Raw genomic sequence first — 27746 nt, forward strand, 5'->3', positions numbered from 1 at the left:
AATTATCTTTACATGGATTTGGTAAAATAAAATACTATTTGGAAAAAAAAATTACCCTGAACACCAAATAATAAAACCAATGAAATGAAAGAAAAAAAAACCTCTTAACCCCTACACTTGCTTGCAACTTCTATATTATGATCCTAAAATTTATGCTAATTGGCAAAATATTCTCTGTTTTTATCTCTTCAGAAAATCACTCTTTTTCTTCCTTATTAGAATTTGTGTTACATGACAATTAGACTCAATTTCTAAGGTTCCCTCCTGCTTTAATATTTCTGTTATTTGGTGTGTTCTAAGCAAGATCTTCTATGTCCTTTGAGCTGGGAAATTCTCTACAATTCCTCTCAATTTCCAGCCAAGATTCAAAGTGTTACTCTCTGCTGTCCCCATCTGGTAATCCTTAAACATTCCAATCATTTTTTTTTTTTTTTTAAGGTGAAAAGCAGACTTTACAACTCTATACTGGAACAGGTAGGTGGGGCAGTGGATAGAGTACTGGGTCTGAAGCTGTGTGACCCTGAGCAAGTCACTTAACCCTACTTGCCTCAATTTCAGCATCTAAATGAGCTGGAAAAGGAAATAGCAAACAACTCCAGGGTTTTTGCCAAGAAAAACCTCCAAATAGGATCACAAAGGTTCAGATACAACTGAAAATAACTGAACAACAACATAATAATAATTTTATCCATTAATTTCAAAACTCTCCTTCTTGTCTGTGATTCCTTCTGAATTTTCCTTTTTGTATGATTTTGTAAAAATGTTTTAATAATCCATCTAAACTTAGAAATTAATTAGATATGTGATCCTGGGCAAATCACTTAGTATCTATTTACCTCAACTGTAAAATAGGGGTTATAATTACACCCACCTCTCAGAGTTGTTATGAGCTTCCAATGAAATAATATTTATTGTAAAAAAAAAAAATCAGCACAGTGTCTGACATATAGTGAAATTATAAATACTTATTCCCTTCTTCTTTTTTTGGGGGGGGGGGAGAAAGATCATTATAGTTAATTCCACCTCTCTTTTCCAGTTCTTCCAATAAAACTCCCCTACCCTACAAGTCTCCTTGGTCTTCATTGCATACTTAAATCCAGAAAACAGTTATCTACTTCGTTCACATCAGCAAACATTAAGCACCCAATATATATAATATGGAATACTGTGATAAAATTTGAGACTGACACAAAGTTTTTAAGTTAGCTTTGGTCTCAGCCTTTAGGAAATCACCTTTGAAAAAAATAATAATTCACATTTCTATAATGCTTTGAGGATTATAAAGGGCTTTTTTTATTATAACCCCTCCCAAAAAAAGAGACTGACCAAGTGTTATCCTCATTATATAGATGAGAAAACTCAGGCTCAGAGAGAAAAAAAATTGCTCCCAATCCCGTACAACTAATAAACAGTATAGCTAAATCATAAATACTTAGGATTTAAAACTTAGAAACCACTTTCTAATCCTTCTAGTCTAATCCCCTCAATTTATATATAAAGAAACTGAGAAAGTTATTTTTTTTTTCAAGATCACACAGACTATAAGAACAAAGGCAGAATTCCAACCCACATCCTTAATTTTAAAACTTATCACACAAATAGGGCTTGTTTTACATATTTAGCAAATCTTCAAGTTTATTTTTTTCTTCTATTTTTTTATGTCAATCTCATCTTGCTACTGTTGCTGTTTCTACTAAAAAGAATGCCACTGCAAACCTCTGTATGGAGAGGAGGGTTGATTCAGGGGAAGGCAGTTAGATCAAAGCTTCTTAAATTGTGGGTCTCGTCACACATGTAACTGAATGTGAGGGTGGCAAAAAAAAAAACTTAGTAAAAGTAAAAGGCACCAAATATTCCAATAAGATTTAATTCTTTATGTAAAAATAAACAAACACATCCATCTCATTAATGTGTACCCCTAATGGGGAGTGGAAGAGAAAGACCTGAGGCAGTGTGGGAAAATCTTATCACATATCTAAGGCTAAGCAATGAACAGTAGCCCTGACAATGAGGGGTAATAGCGATAATGTACCAAGTTTGATTAAAAACAGGACTTCATGACTTGAAATATTTCTGGGATTTTGCTATGGCTGAGATCATCCAGAAGATGAGCGCAAAGGATTGTTATTTTGCTAAACTCAGGGCACAATTTGCTTGTTTGGGTCTTAACTTTGGAGAAAAAAAAAGGGTATCTCTAAAATCTTGACAGGAAAAAGGGTCAAGATCACTACATAGCTTAAAAGAAAAAGACAAGGCCCCCTATCCACAATCCTCAATCAAAGTTCTGTTTTAGATTTGTTTTGTTTACTTGTTGGCTTCCCAGGGATAAAGAAACTTGTTTTTTCCCACAGTTCCAAAGCAGCCTTCCGTGAGTGGAACCACATAGCTTCTAGTTTAGGAAAACAGGACATCCAGAGGACACTGCGAATCAGCTTAGTTGTCTATTCTTTATATTTCTTTGAGAAGTAACAACTAAGTATGGATGGAAAAGCAGAACTGAACTCTGTAACGCTGTACTGAGAATTGAGACTGATGGAGTAGGAGGCATTATGGTAGCATGGCATGAGTACTACCCTGGAACTCCTTGGTGCCCCTTCTGCCACTAACCTTAGCTATTGCTCTTCCCTAGACCTAATTCTTCCTCTTTAAAATTAAAGGATTAGACTAGAGGGTCTCTAAATCTCTACTAGATCTAATATTTTATGATGGCGCAGGGGCAGGGGCAGAGGAGGAAAAAAACCATTAAATCCTGCCCATTTTTTCCCCAACTTTACAAAGGGGGCCAATATATTTACATTTTTAGGGATCTTAAAATAGAATGGGAGTGAGTCTTTCTGCTCCTGGTCCTGGTCCTGGCTCTACCACAAAATAAATGTGTTCAAGGGGCCAAGCATCAGCTTAGCCCTTGCCTTGAACCCTGTCCTGTGGAAAATTTGCCCAACAAGAATAAAAGCTTTGTCATTTTTTAAGACTTAGGACATATATGACTAGCCATGTTTTCATATTCTTTGAAACATAGCACCACTCAAGCTTACCTGGCTAGGTTGCCAACCACATCTTGTTTTTCTATTCCTTGTGGTTAACTGCTAATTCAGCCTGTGACACCTGATCCAGAAACTGGTATAAATATGGGAACCTTTGTCTAGCTTGCTGCTTGTCCATTAAGGAATAAGCCCACATTGTCATTCACATTAAAATCTGCCTTAACTGAGAAACAGTGCTTCCAGAAATTCTTTTCCTGAGTGATCCCAGCTGATCCTGACCAATCTTCATCACTTTCCCCCTTCTGAATATCAGTTTTTGCTTCTGTAATAGGATACTCTAGTGAGACTTTAGCAAAGGTTAAAGGTTTGGGGGTGAAAAGACTGAAACATTGAAATATATAGGGACGGCCTTTAGATTCAAAATAAACATTCTATACCTTCAGGATGGTGTAAGATTTAAATTGCTCAATTACATGTGAAGAAGTCAGCAATCAAAAGATATGAACAGACAGTTTTCAGATAAAGAAATTAAAACCATTTCTAATTATATGAAAAGATGCTCTAAATCACTGTTGCTCAGAGAAATGCAAATTAAGACAACTCTGAGATACCACTACACACCTCTCAGATTGGCTAAGATAACAGAAAAAGAAAATGACAAATGTTGGAGGGGATATGGGGAAACTGGGACACTGATACATTGCTGGTGGAACTGTGAATGGATCCAACCATTCTGGAGAGCAATTTGGAACTATGCTCAAAAAGTTATCAAACTGTGCATAGCCTTTGACCCAGCAGGGTTTCTATTGGTCTTATATCCCAAAGAGAGGGATTGGGAAAACCTTCCTGTAAAAGGTTGTTATGATACAGGAGCCACCTGCCAGTGGCTGCTGGAGGTCTAATTCAGACCTGTAGAAATGATCTCTTCATGTGAGAGGATGATGATGATACAAGGAGACTGAGAGGCAGTTGCATTCTCTGACCTCTCTCCTCTTCCCTCTTGCCTCCAATTTATTTCATTCCCAATCCACAAGGAACATCTGAGAAGGCGGCTTTGCAACTTCTTCAAGTGTTAGTTAGGATTCACAACTGGAGGCTGTTGGAGAATTGGCCTGCCCCTTCACCCAGGCACGGTCCTTAATAATTCCCCATTTCTTGTTTTATGGAAAAGCAATTATTACACACATACACACACACACACACACACACACACACACACACAGCATGGTCAATAAATTTGTGCATTAGTGATTATCTGAGCCTGCATGCTAGAAAATGCAAACAGCACTATAGCAGGTATTGAATCTTGTGTGATGTCATGGAGGCAAACTTTCAAATAAAGAAGAGGACTATAGTCAGAACAGGCATTTAAGTCTCTCATTAGTCTCCTGGTTTGGCCTTTTGATGAATTGGCCCATTTAATTACCCCAGCTAAAAAAGTCTTACCGGGTCTCTTCTCCCTTCCCTTCCCCGCAGGTTACCAAAAGAACTCTGGGAGTTTCCTAATCATGAACAGCTCTCAAGTGCTGCTTCTTTATTTCTTGTGTTTCTTATGTTCCTGTTCGGGCACCAAAAGGTGAAATTTTAGCTTCAAAAGGAACGAAGCCAAGAGATAGAGATGATGAGGGAGGGCATTCCTTGCCTGAAGGACAGAAAGCTAGTGAAAAACTTAGTCATGCTTTGTTTTGAAATAACTGCTTCATATTTGATCCTGGAAGTAATAAGGAGTCACAGGACTCAAAAATTTTATAGCTGAAGCTTTGAAGGAGGCAAAGAGGAAAGCCTTTTATTAATCAGACTCTAAATCTTAGTTTAGCTGAAAGCACACAAGAGCACTTTATCACCCAATTAGTAGTTTGGTAGTTATGCTTCATTCTTGAAGAGGACCAAAATGACATCATTGTGTCAGAATCAAAGTACAGTGTGTCTAATTGTGGCTGATCAAAATTGTGTGAGCTTAGAAGACACAATAAGTCAGGCACAAATAGTCCATATGGAGATGTCCCTAAATATGTGCACCTCTTATCTCTTTCGAGACACTGCAATTCTGCTTTGCATATAAAGCACAGTGCCTCTTTGATTTGGGCAAATCATGCTGGGTAGTCCTGTGTCAGTGTGTCCTGAATATCACAATTGATTCCAAAGTCCTTCAGAGAGATTTTGCATCACTTCTCCTGACATCCATGTGAGTTCTTGCCTTGGTGAGTTCTCCATAAAATAGTCTTTTAGGCAAATATATGTTTGGCATTCAAACAATGTGGCAGCTAGAGTTGTGCCCTCTGCAGTAGCATTTGAATGCTTGGCAGTTTAGCTCAAAAAAGGATCTCTATATCTAGTACTTTTTCTTATCAAATGAACTTCAGAACCTTCCTAAGTCAAATGGAAGAGAGTCATTTTCCTGGCATGGTACTGGTATACTGTCCATATTTCATATGCATAAACAATAAGGTCAACCCAATGGTTCGTAAATATTCAGTTTGGCAGGCAATCTAATAGCTCATTTTCCTTCAGAATTTCCCAAACACTGAGCTAGCTCTAGCAATAAAAGCAACAACCTCATCCTCTATGTATATATCCCTGAAAAGTATACTGCCAAGGTAAGTGAACTTATTCATAGCATTCATAATTTCTCTATTTGCTGTAACTGGTGGTTCCATATAGGGATGGTGCTGACTAGTTAAGGACTTCTGTTTTCTTACTGTTAATTGTGAAACCAAAATTAGCACAAGTGACAGAATTGATTCATACTCTTATATTTCAGCCTCAGGAGCTTCATTGAGTGCACAATCATCTGCAAACAAACCAAAAAAAAAAAAAAAAATTAGTGTACCCACTATCCTTCTACTGTAGTCTTGGCTTGTAGCCTTTTCAAGTTAAATAATTTACCACTATGCAGTAGCTGACCTTGATGCCATTTTCACCCTCATTGAAAATATCTAACAACATTGCTTAAAGCACAAAATCTACTTCACTCCATTGGTGACTAGAAAAGCCTGAGAGCATTTTCCATTATCCAGAATTCATACCAGTATAATCATGGAATTGGAGTGTAATACTGATGAACTTCTTGGGCAACTAAATTTAGCCATGATCTTCCACCAGCTCTCATGACTGAAAGTATCAAAAGCCTTGATCAGATTGACAAACTGTGTAAAAACCTCTGAATAGACCAGAGGCATTTCTGGTCTCTCTCTGGCACTCTCCTGGAGTTATCAGGAAGCAAACACCATATCACCTTCCTTGGCCTTTTTTAAAACCATACTGGCTCTGAAGCAGATGATCATCTACCAGGTGAAGAATCAAATGATTAAAGAAAACTCTGGAAAGAATCTTGCCAGCAATGAGTAAGAGAGAGTCACCCTACCCAGTACTCTGATTGTCATGAAACTTGTTTTCTTTTCCTTTATGGATGTGGAAAATAGAAGCATCCTTGAATTACTGGAGAGTAACTTCCTTTTCCCATACAACCCAGATTTCAGCTAAATTTTGAGTAATGGACCCCCTGCCTTATAAATCTCATCTGCGTAATATCAGTACCAGGTGGTTTGCCACATGAGAGGAGCCTAAGGGCATTCAAAACCTCTTCTTCAGTGGAAATTTCAGCTAGAGAAGGATTGACTTCACCCTGATCTGTTGAGAATGCCATGGAAATGTTCAGCCCATATCTCTGGGATCATGTCCTTATCTAATTAATATGACTTCAAAATTGAAACTATTTCTAGTCATATGAAAAGATGCTCCAAGTCATTATTAATCAGAGAAATGCAAATTAAGACAACTCTAAGATACCACTACATACCTGTCAGATTGGCTAAGATGACAGGAAAAAATAATGATGATTGTTGGAGGGGATGCGGGAAAACTGGGACATTGATGCATTGTTGGTGGAGTTGTGAACGAATCCAACCATTTTGGAGAGTAGTTTGGATCTATGCTCAAAAAGTTATCAAACTGTGCATACCCTTTGATCCAGCAGTGTTACTACTGGGATTATATCCCAAAGAGATTATAAAGAAGGGAAAGGGACCTGTATGTGCACGAATGTTTGTGGCAGCCCTTTTTGTAGTGGCTAAAAACTGGAAACTGAATGGATGTCCATCAGTTGGAGAATGGCTGAATAAATTGTGGTATATGAATATTATGGAATATTACTGTTCTGTAAGAAATGACCAACAGGATGATTTCAGAAAGGCCTGGAGAGACTTACACGAACTGATGCTGAGTGAAATGAGCAGGACCAGGAGATCATTATATACTTCAACAACAATACTATATGATGACCAGTTCTGATGGACCTGGCCATCCTCAGCAACGAGATCAACCAAATCATTTCTAATGGAGCAGAAAAGAACTGAACTAGCTATACAGAAAAAGAACTCTGGTAGATGACTAAAAACCATTACATTGAATTCCCAATCCCTATATTTATGTACACCTGCATTTTTGATTTCCTTCACAAGCTAATTGTACAATATTTCAGAGTCTGATTCTTTTTGTACAGCAAAATAATGTTTTGGTCATGTATACTTATTGTGTATCTAATTTATATTTTAATATATTTAACATCTACTGGTCATCCTGCCATCTAGGGGAGGGGGTGGGGGGGTAAAAGGTGAAAAATTGGAACAAGAGGTTTGGCAATTGTTAATGCTGTAAAGTTACCCATGTAAATAAATATTTACCCTGTAAATAAAAGGCTATTAAATAAAAAAAAATAATTAATATAACTTCATCAGTATGTGTAATTGAGATGCACCATAAATCTGTCAGGACATCATAAAAGCACTTTGGATAGTTACTATCAGAGTAAAAGTGAATTTCATCTGCCTCCTTGCTGAGCTAAAAATTTTCCATCTCTCTAAAAACTTCGCTTTCAATTTAATTTTGATGAAGGTAAATAATGCCTTCTGAAAGATGGACAAACTATCCTGCTGGTAAATCCCACGGAGTTCTCATTTTATTATTTAACAGTTTCTGAATTTTTCCATCATTTTTGTCAGACCAACTTTGATGTTTGTAAGAATTCTGGCCCAGCTGAGTAAATACAGTGCTGTACACCAAATCTCTGAAAGCTGTTCACTCCATTTCTTTCTGCTCCCTTGTTGCCAATCATGTGTTGGCTCAATTTTCATTCCAAGTTAGCAACAAATTGTTCATTCAAGGAGAAGGGTTCTCAAGAGATCATTGTATACGTCAACAACGATACTGTATGAAGATGTAATCTGATGGAAGCGGATTTCTTTGACAAAGAGACCTAATTCAGTTTCAATTGATCAATGATAGACAGAAGCAGCTACGCCCAAAGAAAAAACACTGGGAAATGAATGTAAACTGTTTGCATTTTTGTTTTTCTTCCCGGGTTATTTCTACCTTCTGAATCCAATTCTCTCTGTGCAACAAGAAAACTGTTTGGATCTGCACACATACATTGTATCTAGGATATACTAGGATATATTCAACATATATAGGACTGCTTGCCATCCAGGGGAGGGGGTGAAGGGTGGGAGGGAAAAATCGGAACAGAAGTGAGTGCAAGGGATAATGTTGTAAAAAAAATTACCCTGGCATGTATTCTGTCAATAAAAAAGTTACTATAATTATAAAAAAAAAGGAGAAGGGATCTAATCTACTAACAATAAGTCTCATGATAGTTGTCTTGTCTTGAGGGTCACGCTTTTGATGAATGAAAATGTTTATCTTAGAGGGGAAAAATATATGATCTGTCTAGCACTTGCTCCATAGATCACTTTCATCAATCTCACATCTTGTCTGTCTCTTCTCCTTACAATGATATCATCTATTCACTGCCTATATTTGCTATGAGAGTGCATCTACAAAGTTTTATTGCATTTGGATAACTGTTAAATTGTGTTGGCAATGTGGTCATGAAATGCACAAGTCTTCACTAGTGACTGCTGCTGTTGCTATTTGCAACTTCATTCCTCCCAAAGACTCTCCACTATGTGTATTAGTCCAGTGCCTACTCTGTCTTATCTTCTTTGATGATGAAAGCCTTCAGATATTCATAAGATTTTTCTTTGACATCATCAAGGTTCATCATAGTGTGAGCATAATCACTGATGATAGTGACACGGTACTTTCCTGCAAGGAGCAATCACCTTGTAATAATAAGATTGTCATTTACTCCTTTTGGGAAGCATACAAACTTATTGACTAGATTAGTTTTGATTGCAAAACCTAGCTTCATGGTGTTCCCTTTCACTCTGGCTACTCCAGAAAAACTTGTACTCAGCTCTGACTTCACCCTTCATTTGCCAGCCTTATTTCACTCAAGGTTGCCATTTGAATGTTATACCTGCTAAGTTCTCTTGTTATTACAAGAGCTGTTCATTTTTCAGGTCTACTGAATTTTGTGTTGTACATAAATGTGTACACAGTCCAAGTACCAATGGTGAGAGGAATCATCTTTACAAAAGTTTTTATACTTTTTTTTTTTTTTTATATTATGACTGCAGGTGAGACCCCCTGCCTACTACATAAAGTAAGCCAAAATCAGGTTAGGTGAAGTGGACAATTTTAGGGCACCTTTTCCACTCCCTCACATCAGGAAGTGAGCGATGAGGTCCTTAAAAAAAAACAAAGTCTGTTCAGACACACAAGAGGCTACTTCAATCCAGTGAGAAGATGATCCTGTGGCATAAGCCACCTGTGTACAGAGTTGTGACTACAGATATTGTATCCACGTTTGCTGCTTTTTCACTTGCCCATCACCACAGGACTTTGAAGTGGGTAAAAATGGTGAAATGTTATGAGCTACATCTTTTGACTTGTGCTAAACTGGATTTAAGTCATATCTAAGTCTGACTTAGAGTTGCCCAAGTCAGACATCTGGCAATGACTTGGAATTCTTTCGCATCCTCTATGTCTAACCAAGCTCCACAGCACCTGCTTCCACTGCTTCACAATCCATTGGAACAAATTGTGCACATCGGCCTGTTGCACTAGGGAAGTCTTCACATGTTTGAGTAGATACTTTTCCCCAACAAACTAATGGGCTTAAGGCCCCTCAAACTAGTTTAGCCTGTCTGCCAAAATGGTTATTGGGTGTGGCTGCTGCACATGTGACAGCTTCTTACAGCCACAGGTGAGAGTTGGGTAGCAAGTAAACACCAAAGGCAGAAAGCAGTCCTGAAAAAAGCTCTGCAACTCTCACACCAGAGGTACTAGTCTTTCCTCAATATCTCTGAGCACTCAACTACATTCATTAAAAACTGAGCTCAGGGAGTAGAATAGGTTAAATCACATAACTAGCCCAGTCCTTTCTGGCAGCAGCTGCTCCAGTGGCAAAGCCCACTAGTAGCCCAACCCAATGAGGAGCCAAGCAACCCGTTTGAGCCAAAACAGCAGCATACTGACTTATCCAAAAGAGGTACTGTAATGCCGAAGAAACTGAGCAAGACAGAGATTAGAGACCAATTCAATGATTTATTAAATGGAGAGAGATACTGGGACCAATGGATCCATGTTGATCCCAGGGCTAGACGAGACTCTCATCTCAAAGAGTCTAGCCCTGAATTCGGGGCAGCAAGCTTTTTATGGAATAACAAGGACAATGACATTACTGATATTCTAATGACATCTGAAATGGATAAACCTTTATCTTGTCAAACATTAAGGAATGTCTATAAAACCTTTATCTCAAACATTAAGAGGGGACGGTTATAACCTAAAGCAGAATTACAAAATAGGACAATTGGGGGAACTGGTCACCCCATTAAAAGGGGACTTTGGCATAACAGTACTAAAAAGAGGAGTGTACTTATTCATCTTTCACCCACTCTGGGACAATGGGAAATATCGTGAATCCCTTCAGAAAAAAGAAATAATACTGGAGTTCAACTGCCTCAGCCTTGAAAGTTCCCTACATTTGTTCCTCACAATATAATCTTGACCCCAACAGATTCTTGCTTATTTGAGGGAAAATGTGTTCCCAGTTTGGGGAGTGGGGGAAATACTTTGTAATTACTATGTTTACTATAATTTGAATAAACTTTTTTTTTTTTGCTAAAGAATTGAGTCGGTTGGTTGGTTGCTAAGAGGAAATAGACTGATGGTAGCAGTTAGGTGGCTGGGCATGAAGTCAATAGCACCTGAGCTCAAACTAAGTCTCAGACATTTATTAGCTGGGTAACCTTGGGCAAAGAGACTTAACTTCTGCTTACCTCAGTTTCCTCAAGTGCTAAATGGGGACCTGGAGAAGGAAATGACAAAGCACTCCAGTATCTTTGCCAAGAAAACGCCTGACTTTTTGCGAAAGTAAAGACACAAAAAATCAGACATGGCTTAACAAGAATGATTATAGTTTACAAGCTAGTGTATGATGTGGATTATTTATCACTTATTACTATTGTTTGAATCTGGCTTTATGTGGCTAGAAAGTGGCATGTAAGTATTCTTTACAACCATCTGGCTTCCCTGGAGATTTCTGAGGTCCACTTGATCTCTACAGTAAACTTTTTGGGTCAGACAATTTTCTAGCTTCATATATCTAAATTTAAACCAACATTAACAAATGATAAATAATTTTAATATATTTAACATCTGCTGGTCATCCTGCCATCTGGGGGAGAGGGTGGAGGATAAGAAGGGAAAAATTGGAACAATAAGTTTGGCAATTGTCAATGCTGTAAAGTTACCCATACATATAACCTGTAAATAAAAGGCTATTAAATTTTTTTTAAATGATAAATAATAATCCACCACAGCTAGAATTACCAGTAGGACCATAAGGGGAATAGAAGTAACTCATTTGAGAACACAATCTGCCAGTGTGTGGAGAAGAAAAGAAGAAACATACTTTTATAAAATTGGTGTTGAATTTAAGTTTCATCAATTCTAAATGCCTTAAAATGATAATAATAATCTAACATTTATATGGTGTTTACTATATGCCAAGCAGTGTATCATCTCATTTGATGACAATTTTGGAAAGTTGGTGATATTATTATCACCATTTTACAGATGAGGCAACTGGGGCAAAGAGAAATTAAGTGACTTGCCCAGGATCACACAGCTGGCCAGGGATTCCACGGAATTTGAACTCGTGCCTTCCGAATTTCTTTCGGGTGACAAACACAGTATAATTATTTTAAAAAGTACTGAGTTTGGAAGTCACGAGTCCTGATTGAGTTTGAAGGCCAGCCCTGATGCTTACTCTCAGTGTGATCAGTGGATCAGCAAAATGAACGTTTTGGAGAAGATAAGACTCTCAGGTTCCTTCCACCCCCAGACCTCCGACTTTAAGGCCACAGAGTGTAGATACAGAAGGGACCTCTATCCCCGTTCCTCCCCCCCACCCTACAGAAAAGGAAACGGGGACAGAAAGTTGAGACGTGCCTGACCGGATAAAACTCGGTCTGGGGCTGGAGCCAGGGAAGCTCCTCTTCCGGCGTTTAAATCTGGCCTCAGACATGTCCTGACTGTGTGATCCTGGACACGTCACCGGATTTCTGCCAGCCCAGGCTCCCCAATTGCTTAATGGGGGGGAGAAGGGAAAGCGCCAGGATTTTTGCCAAGAGAACCCCAATTGGGTCAGACAAGATCGGACACACAGCCAAAGCTGGGGGTTCTTTGCGCCCCACCTGGCATTGTTCTAGTCCTAAGGCTCCATGAAGAGAGTCCCGTTCTCCTCACCTCCGTCCAAGACTACCCATTTTGAAAGTTGCTAAGTCTCTGCGGAGGGACCTTGCTCAGCCCGCGCGGGCCCCCAAGGCCTCCTGCGTTTACCCCCAACCCAGTGAGCCGGAGAAGGCACGGTCTCTTTAAGGGGGAGGAGGGGACTGCTGGGAACCACCCCTCGGCCCGGTTCCCGGGAGGGAAAAGGAGAGAAAGGGCCCAGAGTGACGGGGCGGAGCGGAGCTGGGCAGGAGGTGGGCCCCTAACTCTCCGGCTCGCCCTGACCCTGCGGGCGCACACCATGGTCTGGCTGCTGGCGGTGGTCGCGGGCCGGGGGGCCGCCGGGCTTCGACTCCGCCTGGGGCGCCTGCTGGTCAGCCCTCTCGGGGCCGCCGCCCCCCCGGCCCCGCGCTTCCCGCTCCCGCTCGGGCCTAGCCCGGGGCACGCTCAGAGAAGCCTTCTCGGAACCGGGGGCGGCCGGAGCAGCATTGGCGGCGGCAGCGGCAGCCCCCCCGGCCCCCAGGTGAGACCCTCGCCTGTCCCAGGCGCGCGGGCCCTCTCCGTTCCCTCCCCCCGCAGAAGTCCGTCTGTGCGCCCGGCCCCTCTCCATCCCTCCGGCGCCTCCGGAGGGGCTTGCACATCCCCGCTCCCCGCTTCCCTCTTCCCCGCCCTTCACTGCTTAGGGACGCGAGAGAGAGGCAACATCTTGTGCTACCTTGTATCCGCTGTTTGGGGACGGAACCGAGGAAAGGAAAGAAAGAAGTTAGCATGTATTATTGGTTCCCACAACACCCCCGTGAGGTAGGGACTGTTGTTCACATTTTACAGATGAGGCAACTGAGGAAGACAATATAATAACTTGCTCAGGATCACACAGCTAACTGGGTTTCTAAAGTTGACTTACAATTGGCATTCTCTTGATTCCAGACTCTTCCCTCTATCCTTGCTCTATATAGCTGCCTCTGAAGGAAAGGGTAGGGGGTCGACTCTTCGGGGGGGACTGTTCAAAGCCTATGGTTAAAAAAAAAAGCACTGGACTTAAAAAGCCAATGCCTTTAAACTTGTATTTATTAGGCCCTTACTATGTTCTTAGTACTTTAAGGAGAAGGGAATCTAGTGCCGGTGGCACTTTACTGATTTTTTCACATCAGCCGTGCCAGTCAGCTAGTAATTAGGTTGTTATTTACCCCCATTTTATGATTGAGGAAACTGAGGGAAACAGTTAAGTGACATCATCAAGTGTCTTCCCTTCTCTATGCATTAGATGCCTCATTAAAAGATTTCACCTCAGACCCTGTTCTTTTGGAGCTAATATAGTGGAGGCCTCATCAGGATCCAAATAACTTTTGATATAAAAAAAAAATGAGATAAATATGAAGGAGAGATGGAGGGAGTCCCTAGTCAGGGTCAGGATCAAGGAAGGCATCAGACAGAATTCAACTAAGGGTCATGGAAAGATTAAGAGTAAAAGTTCCTAATCAGGAGAAAGCCGGGAAAAAAAAAAGGGGGGGGGGGAGTTTCAACACTTTCCACTTATCCGCTGTTTAACACCTGAATAAGTGATTTATTTTCTGAGACCTTCAATTTCTTCCTCTACAGTCACAGTAATATTTTACTTTTTACTTTTACTTCCTATCTCATGGGGTTATTTTGAGAAAAGTATTTTGTAGACTTTAAAACACTGTATCAATAAATGTATAATAGTATTGTTCTCCTCTTCACTGATTCTGAGATCTTTCAGAACAGAGCATGGGAATAGTAAACGCTTGCCCAGAATTACCTTCTGAGTCAGGAAATCTGTGTTTTAGTTCCAGTCCTCAACTAAATTCTCTGCTATGCCTTCTTCTGATACACAAACTGAACAGACTGTGCTAATGACCCTGTGGTCTGCTCTGAACCCCCAGGCCTACTATTGGAATGGATCCACCTGCCAGAATTTGAGTTGAAAAGGGCTTTTGGTATCTAATCAACCTCAAAGAATCATTATTTTTTGTGTGGGGAACCAAAGGGAAAAGAGCTTGTTTTGAAACTTTCATGAGATACTGTCCTTGATTTCAGAACAAACTGTTGGGAACACAGAGTAAGTGTTTTTAAGTTGTTCATTTCCCATCTGTACATTCCCTACTTATGTAGAAAAAGGGGGGAAGGATAAATGAGAGCCTGAAAGTTCCTGATAACACCTGCCTATCTCTGAAGCCCTGGACATTTGAGAGGGCTGTGACAGAGAGATTTGGCTCTAGATAATACAGCTCCCTGGTATGTTCTCTCCCTCTTCCTTTTCCTTTCTCTCTCCCCCTCTCTCTCTCCCCCTCTCCCTTTCTCTCTCCCTCTTTCTTCTCCCTCTCTCTTTTTCACTCTCTCTTTGTCTTTCTTGATCTCTCTTTCTCTCCTCCCTTCTCTCTTTCTCCCTCCCTCTGTCCTTCCCTCTGTCTCCCCTCCCTTCCCCCATCTTCCTACCGCCTTTTTTTTTTCTTTCTCTCTGCACAACCCCCATCCACTTTGCGACTGACTCTCTCAGACATATAAAACAAATCTTCCCTTTATTTAGAAGAGAAAAAGAGCTTTAACTAGTAAATACAGAATATAGAGTCCATACTGAAGAGTGCCTGTCTGGGATATGAATGAAATCAAGGAATTGAGTCAGATCTCCAAAAACACACTCCCAGCAGAGCCAGAGCAGCTGCTATACTCTTAATCAGGGAAGTGGGGGAGACATAATATAATGAGAACGGAGCCAGACTTGGATTCAAATCCCATTGCTGATGATTCCTAGCTGTATGATCACAAGAAAGACCCTTATCCTCTCTGATCCCCAGTTTCCACTGTATGGAGTTGTCCTAAGGCCCATATTAAATGATGTGTTTAAAGGACTTTCTAGATGTTAACATACTTTATAAATATTATTAGAAATTGTTGTTAGTACTTTCCCTATCCTGAAACTACCCTCACTATGGCTGCTGAATAAGAGACCTTTGGGCACATGTGCACTGGGAGGTCTTTTCAGCTTCTCCCTGTGCATTAGCATGGCTACTGTGATGGTTACCCAGCCTTCTCATCCTTCCTCCAACTCTTGCACCTCCTGCAAGGGAAAACTGATCTGTTTGTTTTACATCACAAAATCCAACTCCCCAATGCAGCTACTTCTCAGAATATCTTTGCCCATCTTAGAGCTGTGGAATAACAGAAGGAGATGGGGAGAATGCTCCACACCCCCTAGTGCTTCCTTTTAGTTTCTAAACAGGAGTAGAGAAGTGTGAGACAAGGGGGGAGAGTTGCTTTTTTAGACTTGGTATCTAGATTTGATCCTGATTCTTCTACTTAGTACCTATATATTTCTAAACAAGTCATTTTAAGTTTCCTACGCCCATTTGCTCAGCTCTAAGATGAGGATATTGGACTAGATGACCTCTGAAGTTTCTTCCAATTTTAAGCCCTGATGCTGAACAAATTGTATTTCCAGATAGATTCTCTCCAGATATCTAACACAGGATAATGGCACAAAGTCTAACTTTAGCATAAGACCTGACATGTATTCAGTTCAATGAATGAATAATTAGTTTAAACAAAGCTTTGGAAACCAAGTTTGAAGTAATAAGGAATTGAGAGAATACAGAGTTAATTTCATCTAAATTCTAAATGTTGTTTGCCTTATATAGTTTTTGTTTGGTCCTGAGAAAAATTGCATAAAATGTAAGAGGAAAAAAATAGACTAAACAACTCTATTGTAATGAATACCATCTAACGTTCTGTCTTTGCCAATATTAAATGCCTATTAGAAGATTGAAGAGGAAAAATAAATAGGATTTTTAAAAAATCTCTTTCCTCAAAATCAGAGTTTCTTAACCTGAGGGCTTTTTGTATTCCCTGGGAAGCTATAAATAGATTTTTAGAGGGTCCATGGATTTAGGTAAGGAAAAAAGATAACATTTCTATTTTCATTCATCTTTAAATAAAATCCAGGATTTCCCAGAGTTAAAAATAAAAATTATTCCAATAAAATGTCTTTGGTTTTCATCAAATAATCACAGAGGTCCCTTACATACAAAAAAAGGTTAAGAACCCCTGCTGTAAACCATCAAGTTGTCTGTCATCCTTCTTGAATTTTAAAAGCCTTGCTCTTGATTTGTAGGGACTGAAATAACAATCCCTTGGGATAACCAGAACATCATGTATCAAAATTGTGTCAATTCTATAGTGAAATATCAAAGGAAGAAAAAGTCTTTGGTGCCCTAAATATCATGTTAGCACTTTTCTCCAGAAATCTAACTTTTATAAAAATTGTATGACTAAAATGGGTATGACTTTTTTTTTTTGCTGTGTATAGGTATATATGCATGGCTTTCTTTTTCAAGGTCTTTTTTGAGAAATGTGGTATGTTAGAAGGCATCCTATATTGACATTAGTACATTATATTTGAAATGTCCTCAAATTAAACTGCAGAGTGAATTTTGGAATGGAGGGACAGTTTAATTTTAATTAGTTTAATTAAATTCTACTTTGGCATCTATAGCAAAGTACTAAAAGAATTCTTAAGAAAAAGTAGTCGAAATTCCAATAGATTTGGGATGGAAAATACCATCCTCATCTAGAAAGAGAATTGTGGAGACTAAATGTAGATTGAAATATTTTTGTCTGATTTTTCTTGTACAACATGACAAATGTGGAAATATATGTATATATGTAAAAGGATTGTACATGTTTAAACTATTTCAGATTGCTGTCTTGGAAAGAGGAAAGGTAAGGGAGAGAGAAAATTTGGAACACAAAGTCTTACAAAAGTGGATGTTGAAAACTATTTTTACATGCATTTGGAAAAATAAAATACTATTGAAAAAGAAAAAGGGATCCAAGTTTTGATTCTTTTGGGAGATCTATTTTAGCATGTTTCTTTACCAACAGAGAAACCTTTGATATATCTTCCCTTCATTTAAGCAGACTCAGAAGAAAAATGGCCCTTATCTTCATTAAGACAGGAGACTCTATTCTGAAACTATCTTCTGTGTTAGCATAACTTGTCATTTAACTCACTCCTATTGCATTTTGCACCATCCCCTAAAGAAATGAAATCCCCTTTTGTATGAACTTTAAGGTGAATAACACAACTTCTCTTTAACATAGCCTGATTTAGAATTTAAAATATATGGTAAAAAGTTTAGTTGATACTATCCAAGACTGGAACATAATGGAGAGTTGTGAATTATGAGAGACTCAGTAGTTCTGGACTCAGAATACTTTTATTCCCACCATTGCTGTTGCTCTGTTAACTGTTCATATCTCACATACTCCTAATTATTCACACAAAACATATATTATTAAAACCTACCCCTGTGATAATATTTTTGTCTTCCACCATTATCAGGTACTCTTTGGATCACCTACTGGTTGCTAGGTTCTAGGCCCAGAAGCTTTGCCATTTTCTAGCCATTATTGATACCTTTTATTGTTGTAGGTCTGTTTTCTCCTGTTAAAAGATTTGGTTAGATGGTGTTTAAGATCCTTTGAAGTCCCCAAATTCTGATTCATTGCTTAACAATAGTCGATCAAGTGATCAAGTTATTTCTTAAGAGCCTATATGTTAGGCACTGTGCCTGGTGACTCAAATATAAATTATAAAACACTCTGTACTCAATCTGGGCACTATGAGACTATAATGAAGACAGAAGTGGTTCCTGCTAAAGAATTTTCTTTTCAGAAATTTTGACAATTCTTATTCTGGAGTAAAGCGTGTGAGTACATAAACTGTCATAATATGTACCTGAGACCCTTTACTCTCAGGCTGCTCCCTCCTTAAATCATAGTCTGGAAGCATAAATGGAGGCTAGAGTAAGTCAGAAGCAATAGGGAAGGAGGAGAGGGGGTAAGAAAAAGGAATGAAATAAAGAACTGAAAATAATGTAGAGACCAGTGTTATCAAACTCAAATAGAAGATTAGGAAATCACATATTAGGGACAGATAGGGTCTTTGATACTTTTGGTGATGGAGTTGGTATTGTTATTGATCCTTAATTCTTGATGACAATTAATAATTTCTGAAGGATGATATCTTGACTTGCAAATGAATTGGATTTAAGTGAGGGAGTGATGGACAAAGTCATCAATTGCACTCCTCCAGAGCCATCTAGGTCCAGTGGCTAAATATGGATTAGGATGACTGAAAGTGATCTTAGATATGTGGGAAACTTTGGCCTTTTTAAGCTAAAGTCTTTTCTGGGTCTCAGTTTGTCTGAGACAACACTTATTCAGTAATTAAAGGCTAGCTAAGGAATTGAAAGAATATCTCACTTGTATCTCAAAGAGATCATAAAGAGAAAGGGACCCACTTGGGCAAAATGTTTGTGGTAGCCTTCTTTGTGGTGGATAGAAACTGGAAACTGAATGGATGGCCATCAGTTGGAGAATGGCTGAATAAGTTGTAGTATATGAATGTTGTGCAATATTATTCTGTAAGAAATGACCAGCAAGATGATTTCAGAGAGGCTGGAGAGACTTACATAAACTGATGCTGAGTGAAATGAGAAGAACCAGGAGATCATTGTACAGAGCAACAAGAAGAAGATCAATGAGATGGTTCAAACCAGTTCTAATTGTGCAGTGATAAAGACAGCCATCTACACCCAAAGAGAGGCCTGTGGGCACTGAGTGTGGACCACAACATAGCATTTTCACTCTTTTTGTTGTTGTTTGCTTGCATTTTGTTTTCTTTCCCGTTTTTTCCTTTTTAATTTGATTTTTCTTGTACTGCATGATATTTGTGGAAATATGTATAGAAGAACTGCACGTGTTTAACATATATTGGATTACATACCGTCTAAGGGAGGGAATGGGGGAAACAGAAAGTTTTGCAAGGATAAATGTTGAAAACTATCCATGCATATGTTTTGAAAATAAAAAGGTTTAATAAAACTAAAGGCAAGAAGGAAGAAGGAAAGGAAGGAGAGAAGGAGGAAGGGAAGGAGGAAAGAAAGGAGAAAGGGAAATAATAAGGGAAAAAAGAGAAGGAAGGAAAGGAAAGAGGAGAGGGAGGGAGGAAAGGAAGGAAACTCCAAATGGAGATATCACAAAAAAAAAATCACTCTATATACACTCTAATACAGCCCAAGAAGGCTAAAAAGCAGGACAGTTCATTAGGTACTTGAAAGGTATGTGAGATGTATATAGTATATATGGTATAGGACAAATATCTAGCTCTATCCCCTTTCCTCCCATCAAAATGCCAAATTAATTGGTCCATGCAAAGTTTGTAGATGAGGAAGCAGACATTTTTCTTCAAACACAACTAAGAGAGAAGGCATGTCTAGATCATTTGCACAACAGTCATCCTTTCCACCATCTTGATTTATACATACTTCATGCTCTATAATCTTTTTTTACCCAGAAATTCTACAAGACTATAATAACTCATTTCATTAAACACCTGCTGTGCCACTGTGCTAAATGCTAGGGTTATTAAAAAAAAAAACAGGAGCTTATCATCTCATTTGAGCTACATCTTGTAAAACAGTAATGTCAAAAAAGAGAAAGCACTAACAGCTAAGGGAATTGGGAGATGGCACCCAAGTGGAATCTTATAAGAAGTTTTAGATTCTGAGAAGTAGAGGTGAAGAGTGGACTCATTCTAGGCTTGGGAGACCACTGTCTGCAAAAGCATGGAGAAAGGAGATGAAATGCCAGGAAGCACTCTGGGGAGGGGAAAGTAATATAAATATCCAAATGTCTATAACATTTGATCATCTTGTTTAATGGAAATAAAACTAAGACCTCATCCTTCTTAGCTCCACTCCTTGCTTTTATATATAGATTTGTATATGTATGTATTTATGTATGTGTGTATGTGTATGTATGTATAACTACATATATATATATACACATGTATGTGTACGATGGATAATCAAAGAAAACTAAATGTTATGTAATCCATTATATGATAATTAATAATATATATTTTTTTATTTTCATTGATTATTCATTAGGGATATTGGTCTATTGTTTTCTTTCTCTGTTTTGACTCTCCCCAGTTTATATATTCAGACCATATTTATATCATAGAAGGAATTTGAAATTGGTTTTTCCAAATCAAATACTTATTCTTTAAAGGTTTGATAGAATTCCCTTCTAAATCCATCTGGACTTGAAGGACTTTTTGGTTTTGGTTTTTTGGTTGGTTTTTTGTTTTTGTTTTTTTTTACTTTGAGGGTTCATTTATGGCTTGTTCAAGTTCATTTTCTGTGATAGCATCTTGTTTTGTTAAGTTGGGCATTTATATTTTTGTAAATATTCATCCATCTCATTTAATTGTCAGTTTTATTGAAAAATAAATTTGGTGAAATAGTTCTTGATAAATGTTTTCATTGTGTACTTTTAAAATATTTGATACTAGTAATTTGTTTTTTCCCTTTTTTAAAAAAATCAAGTTATCTAATGTTTTATCTATTTGAGAGTAGGAGTGGGGAAAAGCCTTCAAAAAACAAGCTATTTTTAGTTTTTAAATTCATTGAGTCTTATTTTTTTTAATTTCAATTTTATTAGTGTCTTCTTTGATTATCAGAACTTTTGTTTTGATATTAAATTTGTATGATAACTTTTCTGAGATATAAATTTTCACCTTAGAATTTTACTTTAGCTTCATCCTTAAATTTTTATGTTTTTTCATTCCTATTATCCTTAATAAAATGATTAGTTGTTGAAATTGTTCTTTAGCTAACCCATTTTTAGGATTGTTATTTATTATTCATTTAATTTTAATAGCCTTTTTAAAATATAATTTTTATAATATTGTGATACACAAAAGATATATTTAATATTTCTTCTTTTCCACATTTATTTGTGAAGCTTTTATGACCAAATAAGAGGTCAGTTTTTTAAGCGTCTTGCATATCTAAAACATGTGTATGCTTCTTTTTATTCTTATTCATTAATCTCCAAGGGTCTGTCAAAATTATAAAAATTGTTTTCAATTTATTAACTTTTTTTAATTATATTTATACCTGGGACTCTCATTATAACAGTTTTGTTGTCTATTTCTCCATATAATTTAGTTTTTAAAAGTATTTAAATGTTATGCCACTTGACATGTATACATCTAATATTGGTATTAATTCTTTATCTGTTACTTTTTAGTAAAATGTAGTTTTTTCCCTTTTAATTCAGTCTGGTTTTACTGGGTTTTTTTTAATCTAAGATCATGCTTGTTATCCTTATCTTTTTCTACTTCAGCTGAAGCAGGACAGATTTTTCTCCTTATTTTAACTTTGTGTACTTCTTTTTATGTCAAGTGTTTTTTATAAACCACTGGGTTCATTCAGCCCATTCACATTCATTGTTATGATTATTGATTGTCTATTATCTTGATTTTTCTTTCTATTTGTTTCCTTCCCCTCTTTATAAAGCAGATTTGTTTGTTTTGCTTAGAATTAATCTTTCCCTTAGTTTACCCTTCTCCTTATTTCCTCCTTTTTCATCTCCTATTTTTCTTCTATTTCCTTCTGGAGTTAAATGGATTTCTATATTCAATTGTGTGTGTGTGTGTGTGTGTGTGTGTGTGTGTGTGTGTGTGTGTGTGTGTGTTCTTCCATTCTTTAACCACTTCATGTTAGAGTGAGATCTAAATATTACCTATTCACCCAACCCTTCCTCAATTTTTGTTTAGATTTCTACTTTGCATTCCAATTATGCATGATAATTTCCTACATATTTTCTCTTCCTTTTTCTCTCTTTCCTGTATGTTTCTTCCCCTCACTTTCCATTTTTCATTTAGGATTATCAAAACATAGCAGAACAACTCCTACAGCCTCTATCTAATTATGACCTCTGATATAACTATAGAGTTCTGAGAAACACCAGTATCTTCTCTCCGTTTGAAAATGCAAGTAATTTATCCTTGTTTAGTCTCTTATTATTGCTCATTATGTTGACTTTTTAATGTTTCTTTAATCCTGTATTCAGCTCTGGGGCTACATTTATCAGGAATATATAGAAATTCTATATTTCAAGAAAGGTTCAATTTCCTCCAGTTTTGCCTGGTGTGAAGAGTATGAGAAGTTAAACTATCTCCAGCCAGTCACCACATGAGTCAAGGAACTAGCTAAACAACAAATTTTCTGATAAAAGGGCCTGAACTAACCCACACCAGATAGACTACATGACAGGGCACAAGCCTTTTGACATATGGAATGGATGAATAAAAAGGATTGTAAATCTAACCAATTGTAACTCAGATTGCAAACCAACCAATTGTAATTTGGACTGTGAACTGATCTATCTATAATTGTAAATCCAACCTAGACCAATCCAAGCCTTGAAAGGAGGGATAAAGAACTGAATTAATAGTATAAAGCTTGCTCTAGATTTTGTATTGGGGGAGGAGATGGTTTCACTTGGGAGCACCCCCAATTCTCTTGAGAATCATTGAATAAAGGAATCTTTTCTTATTCTAAAAGAATAACACTGCTCCTGGACTAACTTGCAACAAGGGAAGCAGTAGGCAATGGTAGCTGGTCCCCAGCTCACTCCCCAATCCTGCTGGGTTCCAAGAAGTTTTTTTGATAACTGATATATTATTCTCAATAATAAGCCTATATCTTTTACTTATCAATTTTTTTTAATTTTTAAATTCAGTTTTATTTTTAATTCTGAATTCTCCCTCCCACCTTCACCTCCACCACTCATTGAAAATGCAAAATAACCTATTACAAATAAATACAGACAAAATACATTCCTATATTAGCAAGAAAAAGATAGATGGAGAGACAAACGGAGAGACAGAAAGACAGAGAAACAGAGAGAGGAGGAAATGTTAATCTTCACTCTGACTCCTTTAAAGTGGTCAGTATGGTGGTTAGTATGTTTCATCATGAGTCTTTTGGAGTCATGGTTGGTAATTTTGTTGATCAGAGTTCAGGTTGATTATTTTTACAGTATTGCTGCTGCTGTTGCTGGTGAGGGGTTATCACCCTCTCAAATCCTCAGGCTCACACTGGATGCATTCTTGCTCTTCACTTTCTCTCCCACCCCATGTTCAAAGCCTATTTTATCTTTGTGACATCTCTCCAATATGGCCCCTTCTTTCCTCTGACTGTGGCAATCTAGTCTAGTTCTCACCTCATACTTAGACCACTGCTGGATCTAGGTCACATCTCCCCCCTCCAGTCCGTCCTCTGTTCAACCGACAAAATGACTTTTCTAAAACACAGTTTGACTTTATCATCCTCTTATTCAATTCTGAAACTCCTGTGGCTCCCTATCAGCTACAGAAGCAAATAAAAAACCCTGTGTTTGGTGTTCAAAGCCCTTCATAGCTCAGTCCCTGCCACCTTAACAGTTTTCGTACATTTTATATCAGTATTCTCCCTCCTCACACTCCTTGAGGAATTCTGTTCAGTGATGCTGGCCTCCTTGTTACTACAGGAACAAGATACTCCATTTCTTGGCACTGGGCATGTTCTCCCTTCTCTTCTCTTCCTCTTGGCTTCCTCACTTCCCTCTATTCCCATCTAAAATCCCGTTTTCTGCAGAAAGCCTTTCTCAACTTCTCTTAATTCTATTGCTTTTTATCACAAATACTTCTTATTTATACTCTATATAGCTTATTTGTACATATGGATTTCCTTGTTTGTCTCTTCCTTTAGGTTGTGAGATCCACAGTGCCTGACACATAGTATACTCTTAATAAATATTTTATAATAAATATATTCTATATTTCATCTCTCAATTTGATATTTTCTCCATTTCCTTGGCTTTTGGGGATGCCCCAACTATAAATTCATAAAGCAGAATTCTTTCTTCAATAATGTGTTAGCATCTTTTGTTTTCAATCATCTTTAATTTTAAATATATCCCTTTCTCTTTCCTCTCCATATCAAACTATACCTTGGGATAAATAAAAAAGAAAGCAGTAGGAAGAGAATTTCTCAAATCCTGTAGTGATCTATGGTCTGAATCTCCCATTTTTCAAAGAAGAAAGGAAGTGGCTTTTTTAGGAATCAAACTTGACCATTATACCCACACAGTATTCAGCTTGGGAGGGAGGATGTTCTTTTCACTTACATTATGTATATTATTTTCCTGGTTCTACATTTTGACTTTCCATCAATTTATGCCAGTCTTACCATTTTCCCCCGAGATAATCATTTCTTAGTAATAACCCATTACATTCTCATACCACAATTTGTTTAATCATTTCCCACTTAATGAATATCTACTTTGTTTCTAATTTTTACTACCATAAAAAAGTATTTCTCTGAATGTTTTGGTATAAATGGAAAATTTATTTATAGCTTTAATTGTGGGTTACATGCCATAAGCTAGGTGGATTCAGGTGGCATAGTGAATATAGTACTAACCCTGAAATCAGGAAGACCTGACATCAGATGCAGCCTGAGACACTTACTATATGGGTGATCCCAGGCAAGTCACTTAACTTATATTTACCTCAGTTTTCTCATCTGTAAAATGAGTTTAATAATTGCACCTACCTTCCAGGGTCGTTATGAGGATTAAATAAGATAATAATCGGAAAATAGCACAATGCCTAGCACATAGTAAGCTCTATTTAAAATGTATATACTATGTAAATATAATATAGATACCATAATTTACCCATAAATGTTAGCTATTTTTATTATTATTAAAGCACTTAGCACAGTACCTGACCCATAGTAAGTTCTATATAAATGTTAGATAAAACTATTAAATTAGTAAAGATGGAACCAGAACCTTGATCTTCTCTGATTCTCAGTCCAGGGTTTTTCCACAATATTCCTGCTTTGATATTTCTCAGAATTTTTGTGAGAATCAAATGAGATAATGCATCCCAAAGCCCTCTATGTGGGGTCAGATATTATTACTAATTTTTTTTTATTTCTAATCTTTTTCCTATTTGCATACAGGATCCAAAGAAAACAGAGAAAGCACTCCCAGATGCCAGCACGGGGGATGAGAGCAAACAAAGCAAGCACCAACAGCTGAGAAAGGTTTTTAAAGAATATGGAGCCGTGGCTGTTTGCTTGCATATTGGGATATCATTAATATCTTTAGGAATATTCTACTTGGTTGTTTCAAGGTATGGCTCTTTGGTCTTTAAGAATTTCATCAGGAAGAGAGACAAATGGATAGTGACTTAACTGTGCAGTCAGGAAGACATCAGTTAAAGTTTCCTTCTCTGACATACATACTTCTGAGGCCCTGCACAAGCTCCTTAACCTCTTAGTCCAGGAAATTCTCTGAGATCATAAAATGTAAAGAAGATGCTAAATAGAATTTCGTAACAACCAAAATCTCAAGCCTACTTCTACCCACCCCTTCCCCTTCCACCCCCAGGTTATTTAAATATTTAAAGCTACCAGTGACTTTTGACTATTTTTTCACAGTATAGGAAAAAGAGCATGGACATGAGGGCAGGTCTTATGTAGGATCCAACGATTTAAGTTTGTTATTTAGATATTATTTATCATTCTTTAATATATATGTATATATGTCAATGTGTGTATATGTAGCATACACACACACATATATATATATATAAAATTAGTTACATGCTGTTTCCCTTATTAGAATATGACCTCCTTAAGGGGCAAAGACCATGTCTTTTTCTTTTCTTTATATCCCCAATACTTTGCACACTGAGTGCTTAATAAATGCTTATTGACTGCCTATAATAGCATTTGTCTCACATGGTTGTTGTGAGGATCAAGTGAAGTAATATATTTAAAGTATTTTGCAAACCTCAAAGATATATGTGTGTACATATATACATATATTAAAGCTGCTGTTATCATCACCATCTTCAATATTGGTTGGAAGAAGCCTTAGAAGTCATCCAAATTATTTCCTTCCTTTTATAAAGGGAAACACTGAGACCCTAAGATGTTGATTTGGCCCTGGGCAACATAGGAAGCAGAACCAGCCAGAATCTGAACCTGGGTTCTTTGATTCCAAGTCTACTCTGCATCCCACATTTCTACCAGATGTGGACTTGACATAGTGCAAGTGTACTTGCTCCACATCACTCCCCCACTCAACCAACTCCCATCCAGATGTTTGCTCTCTATTTCCAGATGTGCATTTTCTCATATTTCCTCTCTAATGCTTCTCTTAACTTCCAGTCTGTAGCTATAAGATCTAGATTCCATTTGAATCTCACATTTTTCAACTATAAGCACGGATAATATCCCTGCACTCTTTTTCAGAGTGTTATTGTGGGGCATAAATAGGATAATATAATCAAGGTGCTTTATATTGGAAACTTACTCTATTCATATATACTGTTAAAATGAAAGCACCTCTCACATAAGCATATGTATAAACTGAATTCATGCTGACTAGCTTAGTTTTTGCTCACCTGGCTCTTCTCACCACTTAGCACTGCAGGAAATTCTTTCTCCCACAGTTAAGTAACTTCTAATAATAAGTATAATTCCCAAAGACTTAGGGCCCTGCTGTGATAATTACATTTTTTTATCTTTTTCTTTTTCCAGTGGTGTGGACATAACTTCCTTTCTCTACAAACTCGGCTTTGCAGAATCGCTTTACAATTCTAAAGTTGTCGCTGGCACTAGTACATTTGTGATGGCTTACGCTGTTCACAAACTGTTTGCTCCAGTAAGGATTAGCATCACTTTATTTTCTCTGCCACTAGTTGTCAGGTACTTTCGGAAGATGGGTTTTTTTAAGGCTCCAGGGAGCAAGCCTTGATTCATAAACACAACATACAAACTTGTGTCTTAACTCTTAAGCATTTTGTTTGCGTGTGTGTGTGTGTGTGTGTGTGTGTGTGTGTATCATTACCATCCCTAGTTTTAAACAGCTGTACTTGAAAAACGAATCTCCACTTGACACTGGATAATAAGAATTTGATATAAAAGAAATACACCCACTCAAAGACTGCCTGACTGAGATTCAATGACTTTGCTAAATCAGGAACCCAGGTTATGACCCAGAACAAGTCACCTCTCTGGCTTCTGGACTAGATGATTTCTGAGTTTCTTTCTGATTCTGATATTCTGTGATTGAGTGAATATTTATACCTCCTATAATGTCAGCAAAACTTTAAAAAAAAAAAAAAAAAAACCTAATCCTCAAATAGAACCACCAGATAACTCAATGTTGCTTTTGGAAGGAGATTGATGAGTC

The 27746-nt window shown here is 37.6% G+C and overlaps 1 protein-coding gene across 1 annotated transcript; it reads left to right on the plus strand.

Annotated features, from left to right (window-relative positions):
- Positions 1 to 12602: 12602 nt before the first annotated feature.
- On the plus strand, positions 12603 to 27709 carry FAM210B (family with sequence similarity 210 member B). The gene is made up of 3 exons (XM_031951657.1): positions 12603 to 13143; positions 25505 to 25677; positions 27092 to 27709. The coding sequence occupies exons 1-3, from the start codon at positions 12922 to 12924 to the stop codon at positions 27306 to 27308; spliced, it is 612 nt and encodes a 203-aa protein (XP_031807517.1). The 5' UTR covers positions 12603 to 12921; the 3' UTR covers positions 27309 to 27709.
- Positions 27710 to 27746: the final 37 nt, after the last annotated feature.

This window comes from Sarcophilus harrisii, chromosome 2, assembly GCF_902635505.1.
Source record: "Sarcophilus harrisii chromosome 2, mSarHar1.11, whole genome shotgun sequence".
Classification (NCBI taxonomy): Eukaryota; Metazoa; Chordata; class Mammalia; order Dasyuromorphia; family Dasyuridae; genus Sarcophilus; species Sarcophilus harrisii.